We start from the raw sequence: 19926 nt of genomic DNA, 5'->3' as shown, positions 1-19926 counted from the left end.
AGAGAGAGAGAGAGAGAGAGAGAGACAGAGACAGACAGAGAGACAGAGAGAGAGAGAGAGACAGAGACAGAGAGAGACAGAGAGAGAGAGACAGAGAGAGAGAGAGAGAGAGAGAGAGAGAGAGAGACAGACAGAGAGAGAGAGAGGGAGAGAGATATGATACAATAATAGAATAAAGATAGAGTGGGGGGAAAAACCCAATTTGCCAAGTTTTCCTTAGCAGATCTCCAAAGCTAAGTTATTTGATAATGAAAGTCTAAGATGAAGAATTTCTCCAGAGGATTCCCACAAATTTGAAGGGAAGAGTTTTATCATAAATGAGACCCCACATATGGCCTGTATTAACCCTAGGTATTCTTATCCCAACCCTAGCTCATATGAATGAGTCAGGTCCTCCAGGGCAAGACTATATCTGCCCATAAGGATTCTAGGGGTACTCCTAAGAGGTCAGGGGTGATTCTAATTCTTTCAGCTAAAGCCCTAATCCAGTATATTTTCATCAGTGATAACTTCAAGTACTTAACACTGTAGGTTTAATTTGAACAATTAAAATAATTAGTTTTTATAATGGAATTTCAATGAAAATATATATAGCAAGAAGAGAAATACAAACATTCCTTTTTTCTCCCAACTACATTGTGGCTAACCATTGGACAAATATGTGATGTTTGTTAAGTATGGAATAGAGTGAGGGAATGTGGATGGATCTGTGAAAAAGCAGTCACTAATACTAGAAAAACAGCTTAAAACATGTACAAAGATGACATCACAAAATCAGAACCAGTAGGACTGACTGTGATTACAACTGCCCAGAATGATCCAGCAGTGCCTGAAACCAGACTCTTGTAACTGATTTCCTCTTTCTTCTTACAGGGGAAGATTTGTGAGAAATTGGGAATCTGTTCGATGCCAAAATTCATTCGCCTTTTCCTGCAAAGAATTCCAATCAAGAAGGACCCAAAAGTCATGGTAAAGAACCTATGCTTTGGCACAGTGCCTGTGAGGTTGTATCAGCCAAAGGCAACATCCGCAAGTCTCCGGAAAGGAATTATCTTCTTCCATGGAGGTGGCATGATAATCGGGAGCCTGGGTAAGATCAAATTTCCCTTGACCTATTTAAAGATCAGAACCACCTGTCCTCCTTTATCCTGGTCACACTGGGAGTACCCTGATGTAAGTGTTAAATTGGAATTTTCTTTAGGTGGTCGTATCAAGGGTGGCTTAAAAAGACTAATGCTATTTAGTACCAAAAAGAACCCCTAAAACACTACACTTGAAATGCTGATTGATCTCCAGGGCTTGGGAACATGCGGCCTTCTAGATCCTCAAGTGCAGCCCTTTGAAGCTCTTGCTTTTCACTTTCATCAATAGGCTTCTGAATTCTTCATTTTCTTCCATCAGAGTGGTGTCCTCTGCATATTTGACATTGTTGATCTTTCTCCTGACAACCTTAATTCTGGTTTTTTTATTCATCCAACCTGGCTTTTCAAAGGAAGTCCCCTGCATATAGGCTAAATAAATAAGGTCACAATATACAGTCTCATCATACTCCTTTTCAAATCTTAAACCGAGCAGTTGTTCCATGCTTGGTTACTGGCCCACATACAAGCTCCTCAGGAGACAAGTAAAATGATCTGATACTCCCATCTCTTTGAGGACTTGCCACATTTTGTTGTGACCAACACAAAGGCTTTAATATAGTCAATGAAGCAGAAGTAGATGGTTTTCTGGAATTCCCTTGAATTTTCCAGAATCCAGTGAATGTTGGAAATTTGGTGTCTAGTTCCTCTGCCTCTTTGAAAACTAGCCTGTTCTTCTGGTCATTCTGGGTTCATATATTGCTAAAGCCTCACTCAGAGAATCTTAAGCATAGCCATGCTAGCATGTGAAATGAGTGCAATTGTCTGGCAATCTGAACATTCTTTGGCATCACCCTTCTTTAGGAGTAAGACATAAACTGATCTTTTCCAATCCACTGACCACAGATGCATTTTCCAAATTTGCTGGCATACTGAGCACAGCACTTTAACAGCATCAATTTTAAGGATTTTAAATAGCTTATCTGGAATTGTCATCACCTTCACTGGCCTTATTTTTAGCATCGCTTCTTAAGGTCCACTTGACTTCATTCTCTAGTATGTCAGGCTCTAGTTCAATAACCACACCTTCGTGGTTATCTCTGATGTTAAGATCTTTTTTTCTATAGCCTTTCTGTATATTCTGGCTACATTTTCTTACTCTCTTCAGTCCCCACCATTTTTTGTCTTTTATCATGCCCATTTCTTCATGAAAAGTTCCTTGATATCTCTTGATTTTCTTGAAGAGATCTCTTAACTTTCCCATTCTATTGTTTTCTTCTATTTCTTTTCATTGCTCATTTAAGACAATCTTCTTATCTCTCCTTGCTATTCTATGGAATTCTGTATTCTGCTAAGTATATCTTTTCCCTTTCTCCCTTATCTTTTGCATTCTTTCTTTCCTTGGCTATTTGTAAAGTTTCATCAGATAGCCATTTTGCTTTCTTGTTCTTTTTAATTTGGGATATTCTTTCTTTCTTTCTTGTTCTTTTTTTGCTGCTGCCTGCTGTACAATATTGTGAACCTCTGTCCATAGTTCTTCAGGTACTCTATCTACCAGATCGAATCCCTTAAATCTATTCCTTATTTCCATTTCATATTCATAAGGAATTTAGGTTATACTTATATGGTCTGATGGTTTTCCCTACCTTCTTCAATTGAAGTCTGAATTTTGCAATGAAAAGCTCGTGATCTGAGACAACTCCAAGTCTCATTTTAAAAATTACAGCATTCTAATAAGATTTAGAGCTAAAAGGACCTTGGAGATAATCTAATTTATTTCCACATTTTATAGAAGGGGGCTTGTGTAAGTCCCTTCACATAAATTTTAACCTTGAATTTCTCCCATTTATGCCCTCTACATTTCCCTAAGCCCATCTTCCTTCATGGAAGCCATAGAGAGATTAACTAGACAGTATTAGCAGTCTGAAGTTATTATTTATCTTAGGTGAATGGCTGAGAGGCTAGGATTTCCAAAAGGGCAAAAATATTCTAGCTTTGAGATCTGAGAGAAAAAAATCTAATAATAATTACAAGTAAGTTCTTTCATATTCCTCTTATCTTCACCTTATTGTTATGTAGAGTCAATTAGACAGCCACCTTAGTCATGCGTTGGGATGGGCAATCTTCCAAATATGATGAAGAAACCATAACTAACTGTATAGAATTTCTTCACCTTTGACTGCAATGTATATGATGAATCTGATTTTGATATTGATCATTTGGTGATGTCCGTTGATAATAATTTAATATCAATTTCATAACCTCAGTAAGGGCCAGAGTCTGAACTAATCACCCAGAAGAAGAGCCTGGACCTAACAGCTTCTTTGTTCTCTGAGTAAACTCAGAGAATACCTCTTCCTATGTCAAAAAAGGTCAGATAGGGCTGACTTTATGGCCATTAAGGATGAGACCCTTAATCTGAGGCACTACCTTGAGTAATGGGACTTTTTCTTATCTTAATATTTTTAGGACATATACTATGTTATGGCATGTTAATGGTAAAGAAAACACAGATATCCTGGATCATAATTTCAATCGATACTTTGTCAACTCTTTTATTTTATTGTATTTACCACCTATTCAATTAAGAAAATTTCTTTCTCATACTATGATTAAACATAAATGGAAATCATAAACTTGAGTGACACAGTCAACCTGGATTGGGATGGTTCTAAAATGTATTTAATGCTTCTCATTCTTTTGTTCAAGCAGTCAGATTTTATCTGGCTCCATACATGTATATATTTGGCTAGCTTAAAGGGAATAAATGATAAAAATATCTATCACCTAGCCTGTTTGCCTCCTTTAACCAAACTTTCAGGTTGACACCATGCATAGAGTTGCCTTTTTGGCTGCTGAAGAAGAGAGCTTGCTATGACCAGTGAGTTATTGTGATTAAACTGTATTAGTCTCTGTCCTGCTTCATTTTGTGTACCAAGGCCAAACTTGCCTATTATTCTGATCATCTTTTGATTTCTTACTTTAGCCCTCCAATCCACTCTGATGAATGTGACATCTTTTTTGCTATTATGTCTAGATGTTCTAAGTCTTCGTAGAATGATTCGCTTTGGCCTCAGCATCTGTGGTTGGATTATAGAATTGTATTATTATGATGTTCAAAATGGTTTGCCTTGGATATGAACAGATATCATTCTGTCATTTTGGAGATTATAGCCCAATACTGCTTTTCTCATCTTTTTACTGACTATGAGGGCTACTCCATTTCTTCTAAGAGATTCTTTATGTAACAATCACCTGAATTAAATTCACCCACTCCCATCCACTGAAGTTTACTTACACCTAAGATGTCAATGTTCAATATTTCCATCTTCTGCTTGACCATACCAGCTTACCTTGGTTCACAGATCTTACAATCCAGATTCCTACGCAATATGGATCTTTACATCATTGGACTTTCCTTTCATCACTAGACACATTTACAGCCAAGCTTCCTTTTGGCTTTGGTCCACCTGCTTTATCAGTACTGGAGACTTGTGGTTGTCCTCCACCTTCCCCAGTACTTTATTGGACATTTTCCGACCTGAGGGACTCACCTCCATTGTCATATCTTTCATCATTTTAATACTCTCCACTGGGTTTTCCTGGCAAAGATATTGGAGGGGTTTGCCATTTCCTTCTCCAGCAGATCACCTTTTATCAGAACGCTCCACTATGACCTATCCATCTTGGGTAACCCTGCATGGCATAGCTCATAATTTCATTGAGCTATGGAAGCCCTTCTGATATGACAAAACAGTGATCCAGGAGGGAACTTTCACAGCTTAGGGTCATTCATAAGACACCACTTCCCACTCCTACATGGCAGCAGAAGCTGATTTAGTCCCAAGGTCTGAAATAGTTTATACAGCAAGGTTTTCAAAGAGGGAGGCAGGTTACATTCCCTGTATCCTAATGTTCTGTGGCCTGACCCCAAGAAATGTGTGGTCCATCAGACATACCATGTTTCCCCAATAATAAGACACTGTCTTATTAATTTTTTTGGACAGAAAAACACCAGAGGGCTTATTTTCAGGGGAGGGCTTATTTTAATGAACATTGACAGCAATTTTAATAAACAGGTAAATGTGAACCAAAAAATGTACCTTTATTCAATAATGAATTCAATAAAGAACAGGATGACGCGCTCACTGCTGCAGCTCTGATTGGATGCAGCTCGGAGCGCGGCGTGCGTTTCACGGGGGGGGGACGGTGCATACAGAGGGTACTGTAATGTAGCGTGTAGCGCAGGGGATCACCTTCACTACAGTAGCAATTTCAATAGGGCTTATTTTCGGGGAGGGCTTATTTTAGAGGAATCTTACACAGTAAGGGGAGGGCTTATTTTCGGGATAGGTCTTATTATCGGGGAAACATGGTAGGATTGGAAGACAAGTGGCATCTCATCCGTCTTCAACAGCTTTGTTAGGCAAATGTGCTTGGCTCCAAAACATGAAAACATATCTTTATACCCCGGTCCTCTGTCTTCTCCCTTTGATTTTTAAAGTTGTTTTATTAAAATAACATGTAAACAAAACATTTTAAATGTTTGTTTTTTTTTTAAATTTTGAGTTCGAAATACTTTCCATTCCTCCCTCCCGTGGCCCTTCCTTTAGAAGGCAAGCAATTTAATATAGATTACATAGGTACTGACAAAGATCTACATAGTTTGCCAAAAAAGGCCCATACGGTCAAAGCTATGGTTTTTTCGTATCAATGAATGGCTGTGAGAACTGGAGCACTCAGAATCAACACTTTAGAATCATGGTGTTAAAGAAAACTTTCGAGAGTACCCTGGACAACCATAAGATCAAATCAATCAATACTTAAAGAAATTAATTCAAATCAGTCACTGGAAGACTGAATACTGAAATTGAAGCTTAAATACTATGCCACAAAATAAGAAGACAGGATTCACTAGGAAAGACCCCATGGTTGGGAAAGATTGAAGGCAAAAGGAAAAGGGGATAGCAGATGATAATATGGATCATGGAAACAATGAACATGAGCTTGAACAAACTCTGAGAGGATAGAAAGGCCTGGTGTGCTATGGTCCATGGAGTCACAAAGAGTTGGTCACGACTCAACAACAAACAAAATACCTAAGTATACATGCAAAACATTTCCACCTTAGCCATGATGCAAAAGAAAACAGACAAAAAAACCCAACCTTAAGAATAATAAAGTTTGAAAAAGTATCCTTCAATCTGCATTCAGACCCTAACAGTTCTTTCTCTGGATGTGGACAGCATTCTTCATCTTAAGTCCTTTGGAACTGTCTTGGGTCACTGTATTGCTTAGACTAGCTAAGTCATTCACAGCTGATCATTGTTCAACATTGCTGTTTCTGTGTATAATGTTCTCCTGGTTATGTTCATTTCACTTTGCATCAGTTCATGTAAATCTTTTTAGGTTTTTCTGAAATCCATCTACTCATCATTTCTTATAGCATCATAGTATTCTATCACAACCATACACCACAACTTGTTCAGTCATTCCACAATTGATGGCCTCTCTTCACTTACTAATTCTTTGCCACTACAAAAAAAGAGCTGCTCTCTATATATTTGTACATATAGGTCCTTTTCCTTTTTCTTTGATCTCTGTAGGGCACAGACCTAGTAGTAGTATTACTTTTCCCATTGTTTCTAAAGTTCCAAAACTAATCTTCTCAGACTGTCATTGATCCTTCAGGGCGATAAATATCTAAACTAACAACTACCCACAGAATTTGTGCACATGCCATAGGGAAAAATTCTGCCTTCTCCTCCTTATCCCAAGATCACTTCAAGGTTTCTGTCGGCCCCATCATAGGGCAGGTTCTGCACTTGGGAGCAGTGACTAGTGAGTAAGAGGTCTTCCCCCTTGCTGGTCCCCCGTCCCCCACACACAAGATGAGCAGAATGGTCTGTGATCTTGTTGATAGATATTACATTATTTCCCCCCACAAACTCACCCTTCTTTCAAACTTTCTCTTTTACTGTGGAGGGCACCACCATCTTTCCATTCACCCAGGTTTTCACAACTTCATCTCTGACTTCTCATTTTCCTTCAACCTACTCCCTCCCCATTTCACTCTAATCAGTGACCAAATCTTGGATTCTACCTTCCCATCTCTTAGACCTTCTCTTTGTTCATACTGCCACTTCTCTACTTTAGGCTCTCAACATGTCTTGCTTGAACTATTGCATTCTAGTTGGTTTCCCTGCCTCAAGCTTCTCCCCTCTCCATATATCTTTATCCTTCCACCCTCCATATAGCTGTCAAAGTGACATGAATAAAATACAGTTCTGGTCATGTCACTATCCTACTTAATATCTATCTATCTATCTATCTATCCATCTATTCATCTATTTTTCCCCTGCCTGAGACTCACAGGGTCAGAAAAGACCTTAAGAATCACCTATACTATTCTTCTCATTTTAAAAATTACAGCATTCTAATAAGATTTAGAGCTAAAAGGACCTTGGAGATAATCTAATTTATTTCCACATTTTATAGAAGGGGGCTTGTGTAAACCCCTTCATATAAATTTTAACCTTGAATTTCTCCCATTTATGCCCTCTACATTTCCCTAAGCCCATCTTCCTCCATGGAAGCCATAGGGAGATTAATTAGACAGTATTAGCAGTCTGAAATTATTATTTGCCTTAGGTGCATAGCTGAGAGGCTAGGATTTCCAAAAGGACAAAAATATCCTAGCTTTGAGATCTGAGAGAAAAAAATCTAATAGCAATTACAAGTAAGTTCTTTCATGTTTCTCTTATCTTTTATTGTTATGTAGAGCCAATTAGACAGCCACCTTAGTCATGTGTTGGGGTGGGCAATCTTCTGAGTATGATGAAGAAACCATAATCTTCCCTTTACATCCTTTCAACTTAAAGTCTCTACATCTACTAGTAAAAAAAAATTTAGTTAAATCAATGAATGGATTTTCTTTTTTCCACAAAGGCCACACAACCAGTTAAACTTAAAAACAATTAGTTGCTTAAAACTGACTATGTTTTATCTGGATTTTCTGGTATCATGTAGGCAGAGCCAGCCAGGTAATATTCCATTTTTAAGAAACATGAAAGATGAAGTGAGTTAGATAAAAGGACAGAACTATCAACAGAGAGGCCACACAACAAGATGAAACAAAATCATAAGGTTGAGTTAAATATGTATATTACCAATGTTCTATATATCACTTAGTACCCATTCTATACCTGGGGCTGCAGGATGAGAAATGTTGGAGAAATGGCAATGGGTAGGACAGATAAACTAGCTTTAGACTATAATGAAAACTCTTTATCTTCCAGATGACTACAATAGCTTGTGCTGCTACTTGTCCAGGGACACTGATGCAGTGGTTCTGTCAGTTAGGTGAGTAAGGGAAAAAGTGAATAAGAAGGGAAGAAGTGTTCAGGTAGGTAGGTTGTTTGGGAAATGGAGGGAGAAGAGAGGAGGGCCTGAAAGTAATAAAAGAGGGAGAGATCCTTTTTCTACATTAAGTATTCTTAACCTAGGGTCCATGAAACTTTTTTTTATAACTATATTTCAAAATAATTAGTTTCCTTTGTAATTCAGTGTATTTTACTTTATGAATTTAAAAATATGCTAAGAAGGTACCTTAGTATAGCTGGGGAACTGACAGACTCCAGCTCTGAGATTCACTACCTGCTTTGCCAGAATAGCCACACAAAAAGGCATCCTCCAGTGGCTAGATCTCCATGTAGTTCAGCAAAGCTCTGGGCAAATAGGCATCTTCCAGGGGCCATACCTACACAAGCTTCAAGGTAGCCCCAGGGAAACAAAGAAATACACCACCAGGCCTCAGAACATGCCAGACACCACCACTAGGACCCTAGATCAGCACTAGGTAAGCTGCCAGACCCCTACTGCCTCCAGTAGCACTAGCCCACTCCCTCATCAGGGCACCAGATATGAGGGTCCCCTGGGAGCCTCAGGACAACATCAACACAGCACCAGGGAAACAGACAGGGCTGCAGCCACTGGCAGAAAAAGTCTTCTCAGATGCAGAGCTCAAATGTAAAAGAAAGGAAAAAAGAACCCCCCAAATGAGCAGAAAACAACAACAACAAAAAATATGACCATACAAAGTTATTATGGTGACAGGGAAGATCAAGACACAAACTCAGATGAGGACAACATGTCAAAATACCTATGGACAAAACCCCAAAGAAAAATGAGAAGTGGTCTCAAGCCCAGAAAGAACCCATGGAAGAGCTCAAAAAGCAGCTTAAAAATTATATGAGATAAGTAGAAGAAAAAGTGGGAAAAGAAATGGGAGTAATGCAAGAGAATTATGAAAAAAAGAGTCAACAGTTTGGAAAACTGCTAAAAAAAAAAAGTAGAAATGACCAAATAGAAAAAGAGATACAAAAATCCATTGAAGAAAACAATTCCTTAAAGAGTACAATTGGCCAAATGGAAAAGAAAATACAAAAGCTAATTAAGGAAAACAACACCTTAAAAGTTAAAATTGGGTAAGTGGAAGCTAATGACTCCATGAAACATCAAGAATCAATCAAACAAATTCAAAAGAATGAAAAAAATGGAAGAAAATGTAAAATACCTCATGGGAAAAACAACTAACCTGGAAAATGGATCCAGGAGAGACAATATCAGAATCAGTGAACTATGTGAAAGTCATCATTTAAAAAAAAAGACCTAGATAACATCTTTCAAGAAATCAAGGAAAACTGCCCTGATGTCCTGGAACCACAGAGCAAAATAGACACCAAAAGAATCCATAGGTCACCTCAGGAAAGAGAACCCCAAATAGAAACTCCAAGAAACATTATAGCCAAATTTCAGAACTATCAGGGCAAGGAAAAATATACTACAAGTAGCCAGAAAGAAACAATTCAAATATAGGCAAGTCCAATCAGGATCACAAGGACCAGGCAGCTGCAACATTAAAGGATCTGAGATCACAGAAAGTGACATTCTAGCAGGCAGAGGAGCTAGGACTACAACCAAGAATTACTTACCCAGCAAAATTAAGCATAATACAAGGGGGGAAATGGTCATTCAATGAAATAGAAGGATTTCAAGTTTTCATAAGAAGACCAAAACTAAACCAAAATTTGACCTCCTGATATCAAGACCCAAGAGAAGCATAAACAGGTAAAAAGGGAAAAGAGAACATAAGGGAATCAATAGAACTAAACTGTTTACATTCCTACACAGGAAGATGATATGTGTAACTCTTAAAAATTGCCTAACAGTATAACTACAACAAATATACTTAGACAGATGATAAAGGTATAAGGCGAATTTGAGGAAATGAGAAAAAAAATTAAAGGATGAAAAAGAGGAGTTCAAAGGGTACAAAAGGAAGGGAGAGGCAGAATGGGGCAAATTATCTCACATGAAGAGACAAGAAAGAATTTACAGTGGAGGGGAAGATTAGAGAGTGGATGATAGGCATTGCTTGAACTTTACTTTCATCAGTATTGGCTCAAAGAGGGAATCACATATACAATCAGTTGTATATAGAAAACTATCTTACACCACAGGATAGTAGGAGGGGAGGAAATTAAGTAAAGAGGTTGGGAGGGGGATGACTGACATAGGGGAGGGCAAATCAGGGGAGATGGTAGACAGAAGCAAAGCCCTGGTGAGATGGGAAAGGGTGAAAGGAGATAAAGGACAAACAAGAGTAAGAATAGGATGCAGGAAAATACAGAGGTAGTAATCAGAACTGTGAATGTAAATGGAATGAACTCTGCAGATAGCACAGGGATCAAAGATCAGAATCCTACAATATGTTCTTTACAAGAAACACACTTGAAGGAGAGGGACATACACAGAGTAAAGGTAAGGGGCTAGAGCAGAATCCATTATGCTTCAGCTGAAGCAAAAAAAAGAAAGCAGGGGTAGCAATCCTGATCTCAGACAAAGCAAAAACAAAAACAGACCTAATTAAAAGAAATGAGGAAGGAAACTACATCATGCTAAAAGGCACCATAGACAATGAAGCAATATCAATACTAAACCTATATGCACCTAGTGGTATAGCATCCAAATTCTTAAAGGAGAAGTTAATTGAGGTAGAAGAAGAAATAGATAGCAAAACTATACTAGTGGGGGACCACAACTGTCCCTTCTCAGAAGCTGAAAAATCCAACCAAAAAATAAACAAGAAAGAAACTGAGGAGGTAAATAGAATATTAGAAAAGTTAGATATGACAGACCTTTGGCCTGATTTAGACATAAAAGGTGATCTATAAGCAGAGAAGAAGAACAAAGAACAGTCTACTTATCAGATCTATGAGGAGAGGAAGAATTCATGACCAAAGAAGAGATAGAGAACATTACAAAATGTAAAGTAAATAATTTTGATTATATTAAATTAAAAAAGTTTTTATACAAACAAAACCAATGCTACCAAGATTAGAAAGAAAGCAAAAAGATGAGAAATAATCTTTACAACAAGTCTCTGATAAAGGCCTCATTTCTCAAATACAGAGAGAACAGAATCAAATATATAAGAAGACAAGCCATTTCCCAATTGATAAATGGTCAAATGATATGAAAAGGCAATTTTCAGATGAAGACATCAAACTATTTATAGTCATATGAAGAACTGCTCTAAATCACTTTTGATGAGAGAAATGCAAATTAAAACTGAGATACCATCTCACACCTACCAGACTGGCGAAATGACAAAAAGGGAAAATGATAAATGTTGGAGAAGATATGGGAAAATTGGAACACCAACACACTATTGGTGGAGTTGTGAAGTAATCCAACCATTCTGGAGAGCAATTTGGAACTATGCCCAAAGGACAATTGAACTGGGCATACCTTTTGATCCAGCGATACTGCTACTAGGTCTGTATCCCAAAGAGAGCATAAAAAAGGGAAAAGAACCTATCTGTGCAAAAATATTTATAGCAGTCCTTTTTGTGGTAGCAAAATACTGGAAATTGGGGGTTTCTCATCAATTGGGGAATGGCTCAATAACCTGTGGTTTATGAATGTAATGGAATACTTGATGGTGCAATAAGAAATGAGGAATAGGCAGATTTCAGAAAATCCTGGAAAGACTTGTACAAACTGATGCAAAGTGAAATGAGCAGAATAAGGAAAACTGTACACAGTATCAACAACATTGTGTAATAATCAACTACAAATGACTCAACTCTTCTCAGCAACGCAGTGATTCAAGATAAAATATAAAGGACTCAAAAAGGAAAATGCTATCCACATCCAGATAAAGAACTGAAAAACTCTGAATACAGATCCAAGAAAATTTTTTTCACTAACTTTATTCTTTCTTGTGTTTTTTTCCCGTTTAATCTGTATTTTCCTTCACAGCTGTGACTAATATGGAAATGTTTTACAGGATAGCAGATGTATAAATTATATCAAACTGCCTACCGTTTTAAGAAGAGAGGAGGAAGATAGGGAGAAAAATTCAGACCTCAAAATCTTGCAAAAATGAATGCTAAAAATTTTTCTTGACATACAACTGGAGGAAAAATAAAATACTATTAAAAATATTCTAAGATGAGCACCATAGGTTTCATCAGACTGTTAAAGGAATCTGTGATGTAAAAATGGTTAAGAACACCTCATAACGAGTAAATAAACTTAATAAGGGGAAACCTAAGAAAATGGAGAGATACATTATAGCAGCCAAATATAATACCTAAAGGGCAACCTTCTCTACAATTGGAAAACTGGGAATATTTTTAGCTCCTTTAATCTATTATATTTTTGAGGCCTGGCACTTTATTTATTTGATACATTTCATTTTGACATATCAGTTACTTCCTAAGAAACACTCCCCCTCATATTGACTACACACTTAAAAAAATAAATTAAGCAAAATGCTCTAATACAGCAATAGCAATTGTGTATACATGTTACTTTTCACTCAGTATCCTTTTGGTCCTGCTTTCTTGGCTCTACATCAGTTCACAGAAATCTTCAACGTGCTTCTTTAACCTCATAGTCATCATTCTGATAACACTGCATTATCAGATCCACATTTTGTTCTCTGCAGTCCTATTCAGATTGATACCACTGGGCTACACCTAGAGCACAGCTGCTCCACACGTGTGTCTCCAATTCTTGTGCATGCCATGTGTGGGCTCTGGAGCACAAGTCACAGCCTTGGTCCCACAGATATCTGTCAACATTCCCACCCACCAAAATAACAGAACAGTGGGAAGAGACGGTCTGCCTGATGAACTCCTTCCACTCCCCCAGATTCCCAGCCTCAGTTTCCTCAGATACAAAATGGGGCTCTAGTAGCACCTGTCTTACAAAGTCGTAGTAAGAATCAAAGGAGACAACACTGGTAAAGCACTTTGTGAACCTTAAAGTGGTATCTAAATGATAGCTATTGTTATCATGAGCAAACACCTCTAGGCAGACAGAAGACCAAAATTTAGCTATGCTATTTTAACTTAAACTCTCATTAACTGCTTCATATTCATTTATTATTCAATTTTGCTGCCAGAGGGAGGGACTGAGAAAGATCCTCTAAAGGGAATAATAATGACATGTATTTAGCACAAAGTAATCTAAGCTCATTGATCTAAATCTCACCTGATGCTCACAAACAACCTTGAGCTCAAAGACAAGCTCAGCCTGCTTCCCTAACAATTTGGCCTACTGCTATACCTGCTCCCTACTGGACTGCTACTGCTCAATCTTCCTCAAAGAACTGGTGTATGAGAGGACTATCACTGACAGGCGGGATGGGGGAGCTTCTGTATGGCTGAAAGGGAGGCAGAGGAGATGTTTCTAGCATCTTCTTCCTCCACCCTTCTCCAAGAGAGACTTTGAGGTTGGAGGAGGTTGGAGCCAGAAGCCTGTTCACTCTGCTCTTGGTTTAATGACAAACGCAATCACACAGAGGAATAAGCTTTGAGTTCTCTGCATTCAATTAGCTATGAGAAGGCAAGACACCAACATATTTTTGAGTGGAGAAGGTCATAGTTAGCCTCCTTTCTCCAGGGTCAAAATAGCTGTTGGTAGTTTGGGGTGAACAGGAGACTCTCACTGAAAGGAGAGGCCTGATAGGTACCGAACATCCTTAACTTTAGGTTTGGAAATTCAGAGTTCATTCACCCTCCTCAAATTGAATCTGCAGCTTGGTTACGTTGTTACCAGGCATGGTGACAACATATGTGAATGTGCCCTTGGTCAAAACAGTTGAATTCAGTCAATAAGCATTATGTGCCTACTATGTGCCAGATGAAGTCTGCCCTTTACCCATCATCCTTGCCCTCGTAATTTCTCCTCCTCTCTCAGAAGAAAAAAAAAAGGAAAACAGCTGCATGGTGACTCCTATGATAATAAAATCCTCCCTACTCATGAGAAGATACTTTCTAGGCAGAAAGAGTTTATTTTTCATTTTGTTCTTATTTTCATTATCAGCTAGTGAATTTCTTACTAAAGGCCAGGGAGTCCTTTGTATACCTCTTCCTTCATCAGCTGTCGTCTTGCTTCATGGTTCTAGTCAGAGACTGGGCAGTGTGGGGGATAGTGGCAGGAGCACTGGACTCCAAAGAAGTGAATCAGGCTCAATCCAAGCTCTTCTCTCTCCTGGCTCTTGGGCCTCCCTTTCTGGGCCCTCTGCTTTCTCTTACACACGAAAACATCTCCTGCTCCACCCCCATGACCATGAGGTTCTCAAGCTCAAGAACTGCTTGATTTTCATCTTTCTATTGCTAGCAAAGACCACAGTGCCTAGAATATAATAGATATTTAATAAAAATATCATAGATTTTCAAACTGGGAGGAACCTTAGAGTCATCCAATCCAATCCCCTGCATTTTATAGATGTGGAAATTCAGTGACTTGCCCAAGGTCCCATAAGGTAGCAAGTGGCAAAGACAAGATTCAAACACAAACCCTAACAGCAACTCTACTGCATTCGGTAAAATGAGGTGGTTGGACTAGATCAGGAATGCCTATCCTTTTTTGCATCATGAACCCCTTTGGCAACCTGTTGAAGTCTATGGTTCCTTTCTCTAATGTTTTTTAAATAATTCAAGGAAAGGCCAAATTTCAATTAAAGGTTAGTAAAAATAAAGATGTAATATTCCCCATTCGAGTTCAGAAACCTCCTGAAATCAATCCATGTTTCTCTGTGGAACCAAAGTTAAGAATGAGTTACATTCAGCTCTCACATCCTATAATTCTAATGCAGGCAAGAACATTTAAAGGTGGTATCAGAACATCAATTGAACTGATTTCTTGACCCCCTAATCCAGAGGTAGGAACCTGTGACCTCCTGGTCACATGTGGCCCTCTAGGTCCGGTTAGGGGATTTTTTTCTGTGACGTTTGGATTCAGTCAAAGTGCTGCACTTGAGGACCTAGAGGACCACATGTGACCGTAAGGCTGCAGGTTCCTCACCTCTGCAATCCTTTGTACCAATCATAAGGCATGTTCTTTCTTTCTTCTTTAGTTACCGCTTGGCTCCTGAGCACAAGGTCACCTCTGGGACTAATGACTGCATGGCTGCTTCCATCCACTTTCTGAGAACGCTGGAAACCTATGGTGTAGATCCTTTTCATGTCATCCTCTGTGGAGACAGTTGTGGAGGGACACTTGTGGCAGGTGTTTGCCAAAACCTCATCACCCAACCAGATCTCCCTAAGATACGAGCTCAAGTTCTGATCTATCCCTATCTCCAGGCATTTAATTTCCAGCTGCCTTCCTATCAACAGAACAAAAATGTTCTCTTCCTCACCCGGAGTTTTGCCATGAACTGTATATTTCGATACCTTGATGTCAACCCCTCTTGGAAAACCGCTCTCCTCAATGGTGCCCATCTGCCCCCTGAGATGAGGAAGAAGTCTGAGGAAAGGCTCAATGTCCACAACATACCAAAGAGGTTCAAAGAGAAAGGCTACCAACACATGTCTCCTGGCCCTTTTAATGAGCTTGCCTACCACGAAAATAAACAAATCTTATGGACAGTAAATTCACCCCTAATTGCTGACGACAATATCATTGCCCAGCTCCCAGAGACCCTGATTGTGAGCTGTGAGTTTGATATCCTACGGGATGATGCACTGTTGTACAAGAAGAGGCTGGAGGACCAGGGGGTGCCAGTGAGCTGGCACCACATTGAAGATGGTTTTCATGGAGTGCTCCTCACCTTTGACAAAAAATACTTTTGTTTCCCCTGCTCCTTAAAAATTCTGGATATTATTGTCCATTTTATAAAGAACCTGTAAACCTCACTCCCAGAACTTTCAGGAAAGAATGGCACGGATGGACTCTATCCAAAATTAAGTTCCCTGTTGAGTTTCAATTTGCCAGGTTAGGGGATAGGGTGAGTTCTGGGGCCGAGGGGAAAAGGTTGGGAGTATAGTCCTGCCTTAGATTCAAGAGTACCAAAGTAAGTTCTTATGGATAGTGAGGAAAGATTGTTTGAAGTAGGTTTGTTCACAGACACAGTGGTAGGAAGGTTAGGCTGGTAATCCTCAAGTCATCTTTTCTTTTTTCTTTTAAATAATCTCTTATTTTTTTAGTTTTCAACATTCATTTCCACAAGATTATGAGTTACACATTTTCTCCTTGTCTTTCCCCTACCACCCACCCCAAAATATCAAGCCTACTGAATACCCTTTCCCCCAATCTGCTCTCTCTTATATCCTCCCCCATTCCCTCCTAACTTTCTAGTAGGGCAAGATGGATTTCTATACCCCAGTGTCTGTATATCTTATTTCCCAGATGCATGTAAAAAAATTTTTTTTAACATTTGTTTTTAAAACTTTGATTTCCAGATTCTTTCCCTTCTTCCCTCCTCAACCACCCCCACTGGGAAGATAATCAATTCAAAATAGGTTGTACATGTGTAGTTACACAAAACGTTTCCATAATAGTTATATTGTGAAAGACTGACTATATTTCCCTCCATCCTATCCCGCCCCCCACTTATTTTATTTTCTACTCTGACCCTGTCCCTTTTCAAAAGTGGTTGCTTCTACCTACTCTCTCCCCTAATCTGCCCTCCCTTCTATCATCCCCCCTCTTATCCCCTTCCTCCCTACTTTCCTGTAGGGTAAGATACCCAATTGAATGTGTGTTATTCCCTCCTTAAGCCAAATTCAGTGAGAGTAAGGTTGACCCATTACCTTTCACCTTCCTGCTCTCCCCTTCCATTTTAAGTTTTCTCTTGCCTCTTTTATATGAGATAATTTACCCTATTCTATCTCTCCCATTATATTCCTCTCTCACTTCTTAATTTTAATTATTTTTAGATATCACCCCTTCCTATTCAACTGATCCTGTGCCCTATGTCTATGTATACATGTACACACATATACACACACTCAATATGTATTTATACACACACACCCTCCTATACATACATACATATATATGTATGTATACACACACATATATTCCCTTCAACTATCCTCATACTCAAGTCATCTTTTCTAAGTTTGCACTGGCATTCGTCCTAAGAGAAAACATAAGTGCCCAGATAAAGACACGCATGGTCCCAGCATGATAAAGCCCCACTCTGACTAGACATGAGCCTCTGTATAGCTCTGGTGGCTAGGCCTAGGAACGTTCTATAGGATATAGTGCGTGACTTTAATGGGTTCTTGGTGCTCACATTGGGAATTGGAAAGATGAAGCTCCTTGTCAGTAAGTCCGTCCTGGTGTTATTGTAGTATTGTAGTAACCCTCTATTTTGTGAACATGCCCCATCTGACCCCATCATAGGGGAGCTGCCTAGGTAACCTACCCCAAACCCAACAAAACCCCAGTAGGTAGCAAACCTGTCAAGTAAACCTGCCCAAACCTGTTACCTGAAGCCCTTAGCTCCACCCCCCCCCTTCTGTTCAGTTCTCCAAATAGATTTGGGAACTTTCCAGTTGGGGCAACAAACTAACCGTTGGGTAACAATTGTTAGGCAATGAACTGATTGATCTAAGTTGTGGTTTCCCCCTGGTAACAACTATGTTGTGATTTTTGTCTATATAAACCCTGAGATGTGTATGTTCAGGGGGGCCTAATTTGGGTACATGACCCCTGGCAGTCCCAGGGTTAATTATACTCCACAATAAAAACTCCATTTAAATTGATTAATGGTCTCCCTAGCTGTCATTCTGTTACAACAGTATCTGAATCCCTGGAATGTTAGTGGGATTTAAGATCTTCCTGGCCCATTAATAGGCCACACCTGGAGTCTATTAAGGGAAGCTTGCTTAGGGGAGGCTGACTTGTGGGGAGGCTGGCTTGTGGGGAGGCTGGCTTGTAGGGAGGCTGGCTTGTGGGGAGGCTGGCTTGTGGGGAGGCTGGCTTGTAGGGAGGCTTTCACACCTTTTGCTAATTTCTAATTAGGCACCGAGTCCTGAGGATTGTGATGCCTTCTGGCTCTGAGAAGGGTATATATACTCTGAGTTGGTATTTTGTTTTGGGGGCTCGATTATGAGAAGAAGCTTGTAATTCCCTGGTTGAGATTCTGAGTTGCTCTATGTTCAGAGTCCCCCCACTCCCTCAGATGTGAAGGCTCTCTCCATCCAGGGATGTATGTAAAGTGTATAGTTGATTCAGGCAGAGTCCTATCTGTTGGTCTTTATTTCTCTACTTTTGTTTTCTCCGCATTTTTGCTGTTTATATTTTCTCTGAAATTCAGGGTGCTGACTTTTCTCCACAACTAGTGAATATAATTTTAAAAGATTGTTGACCCCTTAAGCAGCTATCTTTCCTAGTGAAGTAGTGAAGTAGATCTAGTAACCAGTGCTAACAGTCATCCTGGGTATGCCAGTGTGGTTGCCACTACAATCCCCAGGACTTAGAGAACTTGTATAGTGCAGTGGATAGAGAACTGGTCCACATGCCAGAGAGGCCTGGATTCAAGTCCTACCTCTGATACACATTCCCTAAATGACCCTGAGGGGGTATGGGATCTGGACCACAAAATGAAACCCAGCTCCTGAACCTTCCCACACATCCCCACCTAGATACTCAATAATCCTTTCAACTATCCTTTCATTGTGGCCCCTACCCAGCCCAACTCTCCATTCTCTGTTACTTTTGTCCCAGTCCAGCCCTTCATTGTCTGTTACCTCTGGACTACCCCAGGATACTTCTCACCCCTTAATCCCATCTAGACACCTTCTCTGCTACCTCCAGATCGCTCCAGGCTATTTGCTACTCCTTGATCCCATCCAAATCTTCCCAAGATCTTTTTCCCTATAAAAAGAGTCAGTTTTGTCCCTATAAAATGTAGACTCATTAGGAATCTCGTACACCTCAGGTAATGTTTCAATGCACTACTTTGAATGAAAGATAGTTTGAGTGGACAAATTCTTTCAAGGCAGAGCTGCATCATTTGCCTTTTGAGTTTTGGGGTTCCCAGAGATTACAAAGTTTTAGTACTGGGGAGGCTAGGTAGTACAGTGAATAGAGCACCGGCCCTGGAGTTTGGAGGACCTGAGTACAAAGTTTTGGTTGTTCCCTAGACTACAATAGCCCTGGGCAAATCATTGAACTTCTCAGTGCCCTTGACAATTTTCTTTTCTTTTCTTATCTTTTTGGAGGCAGTTATGGTTAAGTGAATTGCCCCGGATCACACAGCTAGTAAGTGTCTGAGGCCAAATTTGAACTCAGATTCTCCTGACTCCAGGGCCAGTGCTCTATCCATTGTACCACCTAGCCACCCTACTCTAGGCAATTTTCTAAGTTTATAAGTTGTAGAAAAGGTTAGGACTTAGATTGGTAGGGAAAGTACTCACAGGTAGATCTTGACACTATAATACACATATATGTATACATGTGTAATGGAAATGCAGATTTAAAGATCTTCCCTGCCCCTAGGCTAACATGCACCTGGAGCCTGGGGTGGGAGGCTTGT

General features: G+C 39.5%; 1 protein-coding gene across 1 annotated transcript in view; it reads left to right on the top strand.

Annotated features, from left to right (window-relative positions):
- Positions 1-16381, top strand: part of LOC138154397 (arylacetamide deacetylase-like 4) — a 29550-nt gene extending 13169 nt beyond the window's left edge. Inside the window, exons 2-4 of the mRNA XM_069079135.1 lie at positions 874-1090; positions 8378-8441; positions 15514-16381. Of these exons, the coding sequence (XP_068935236.1) occupies positions 874-1090; positions 8378-8441; positions 15514-16288 (1056 nt within the window). The 3' untranslated portion in view covers positions 16289-16381. The remainder of the gene's footprint in view (positions 1-873; positions 1091-8377; positions 8442-15513) is intronic.
- Positions 16382-19926: the final 3545 nt, after the last annotated feature.

Source organism: Petaurus breviceps, unplaced genomic scaffold (assembly GCF_028583685.1).
Source record: "Petaurus breviceps papuanus isolate PSGF00001 unplaced genomic scaffold, PetGlider_PUasm1.0 91041, whole genome shotgun sequence".
Classification (NCBI taxonomy): Eukaryota; Metazoa; Chordata; class Mammalia; order Diprotodontia; family Petauridae; genus Petaurus; species Petaurus breviceps.
Note: the sequence above shows the minus strand (reverse complement) of the source record. Positions and strands in the feature narration are given on the sequence as shown.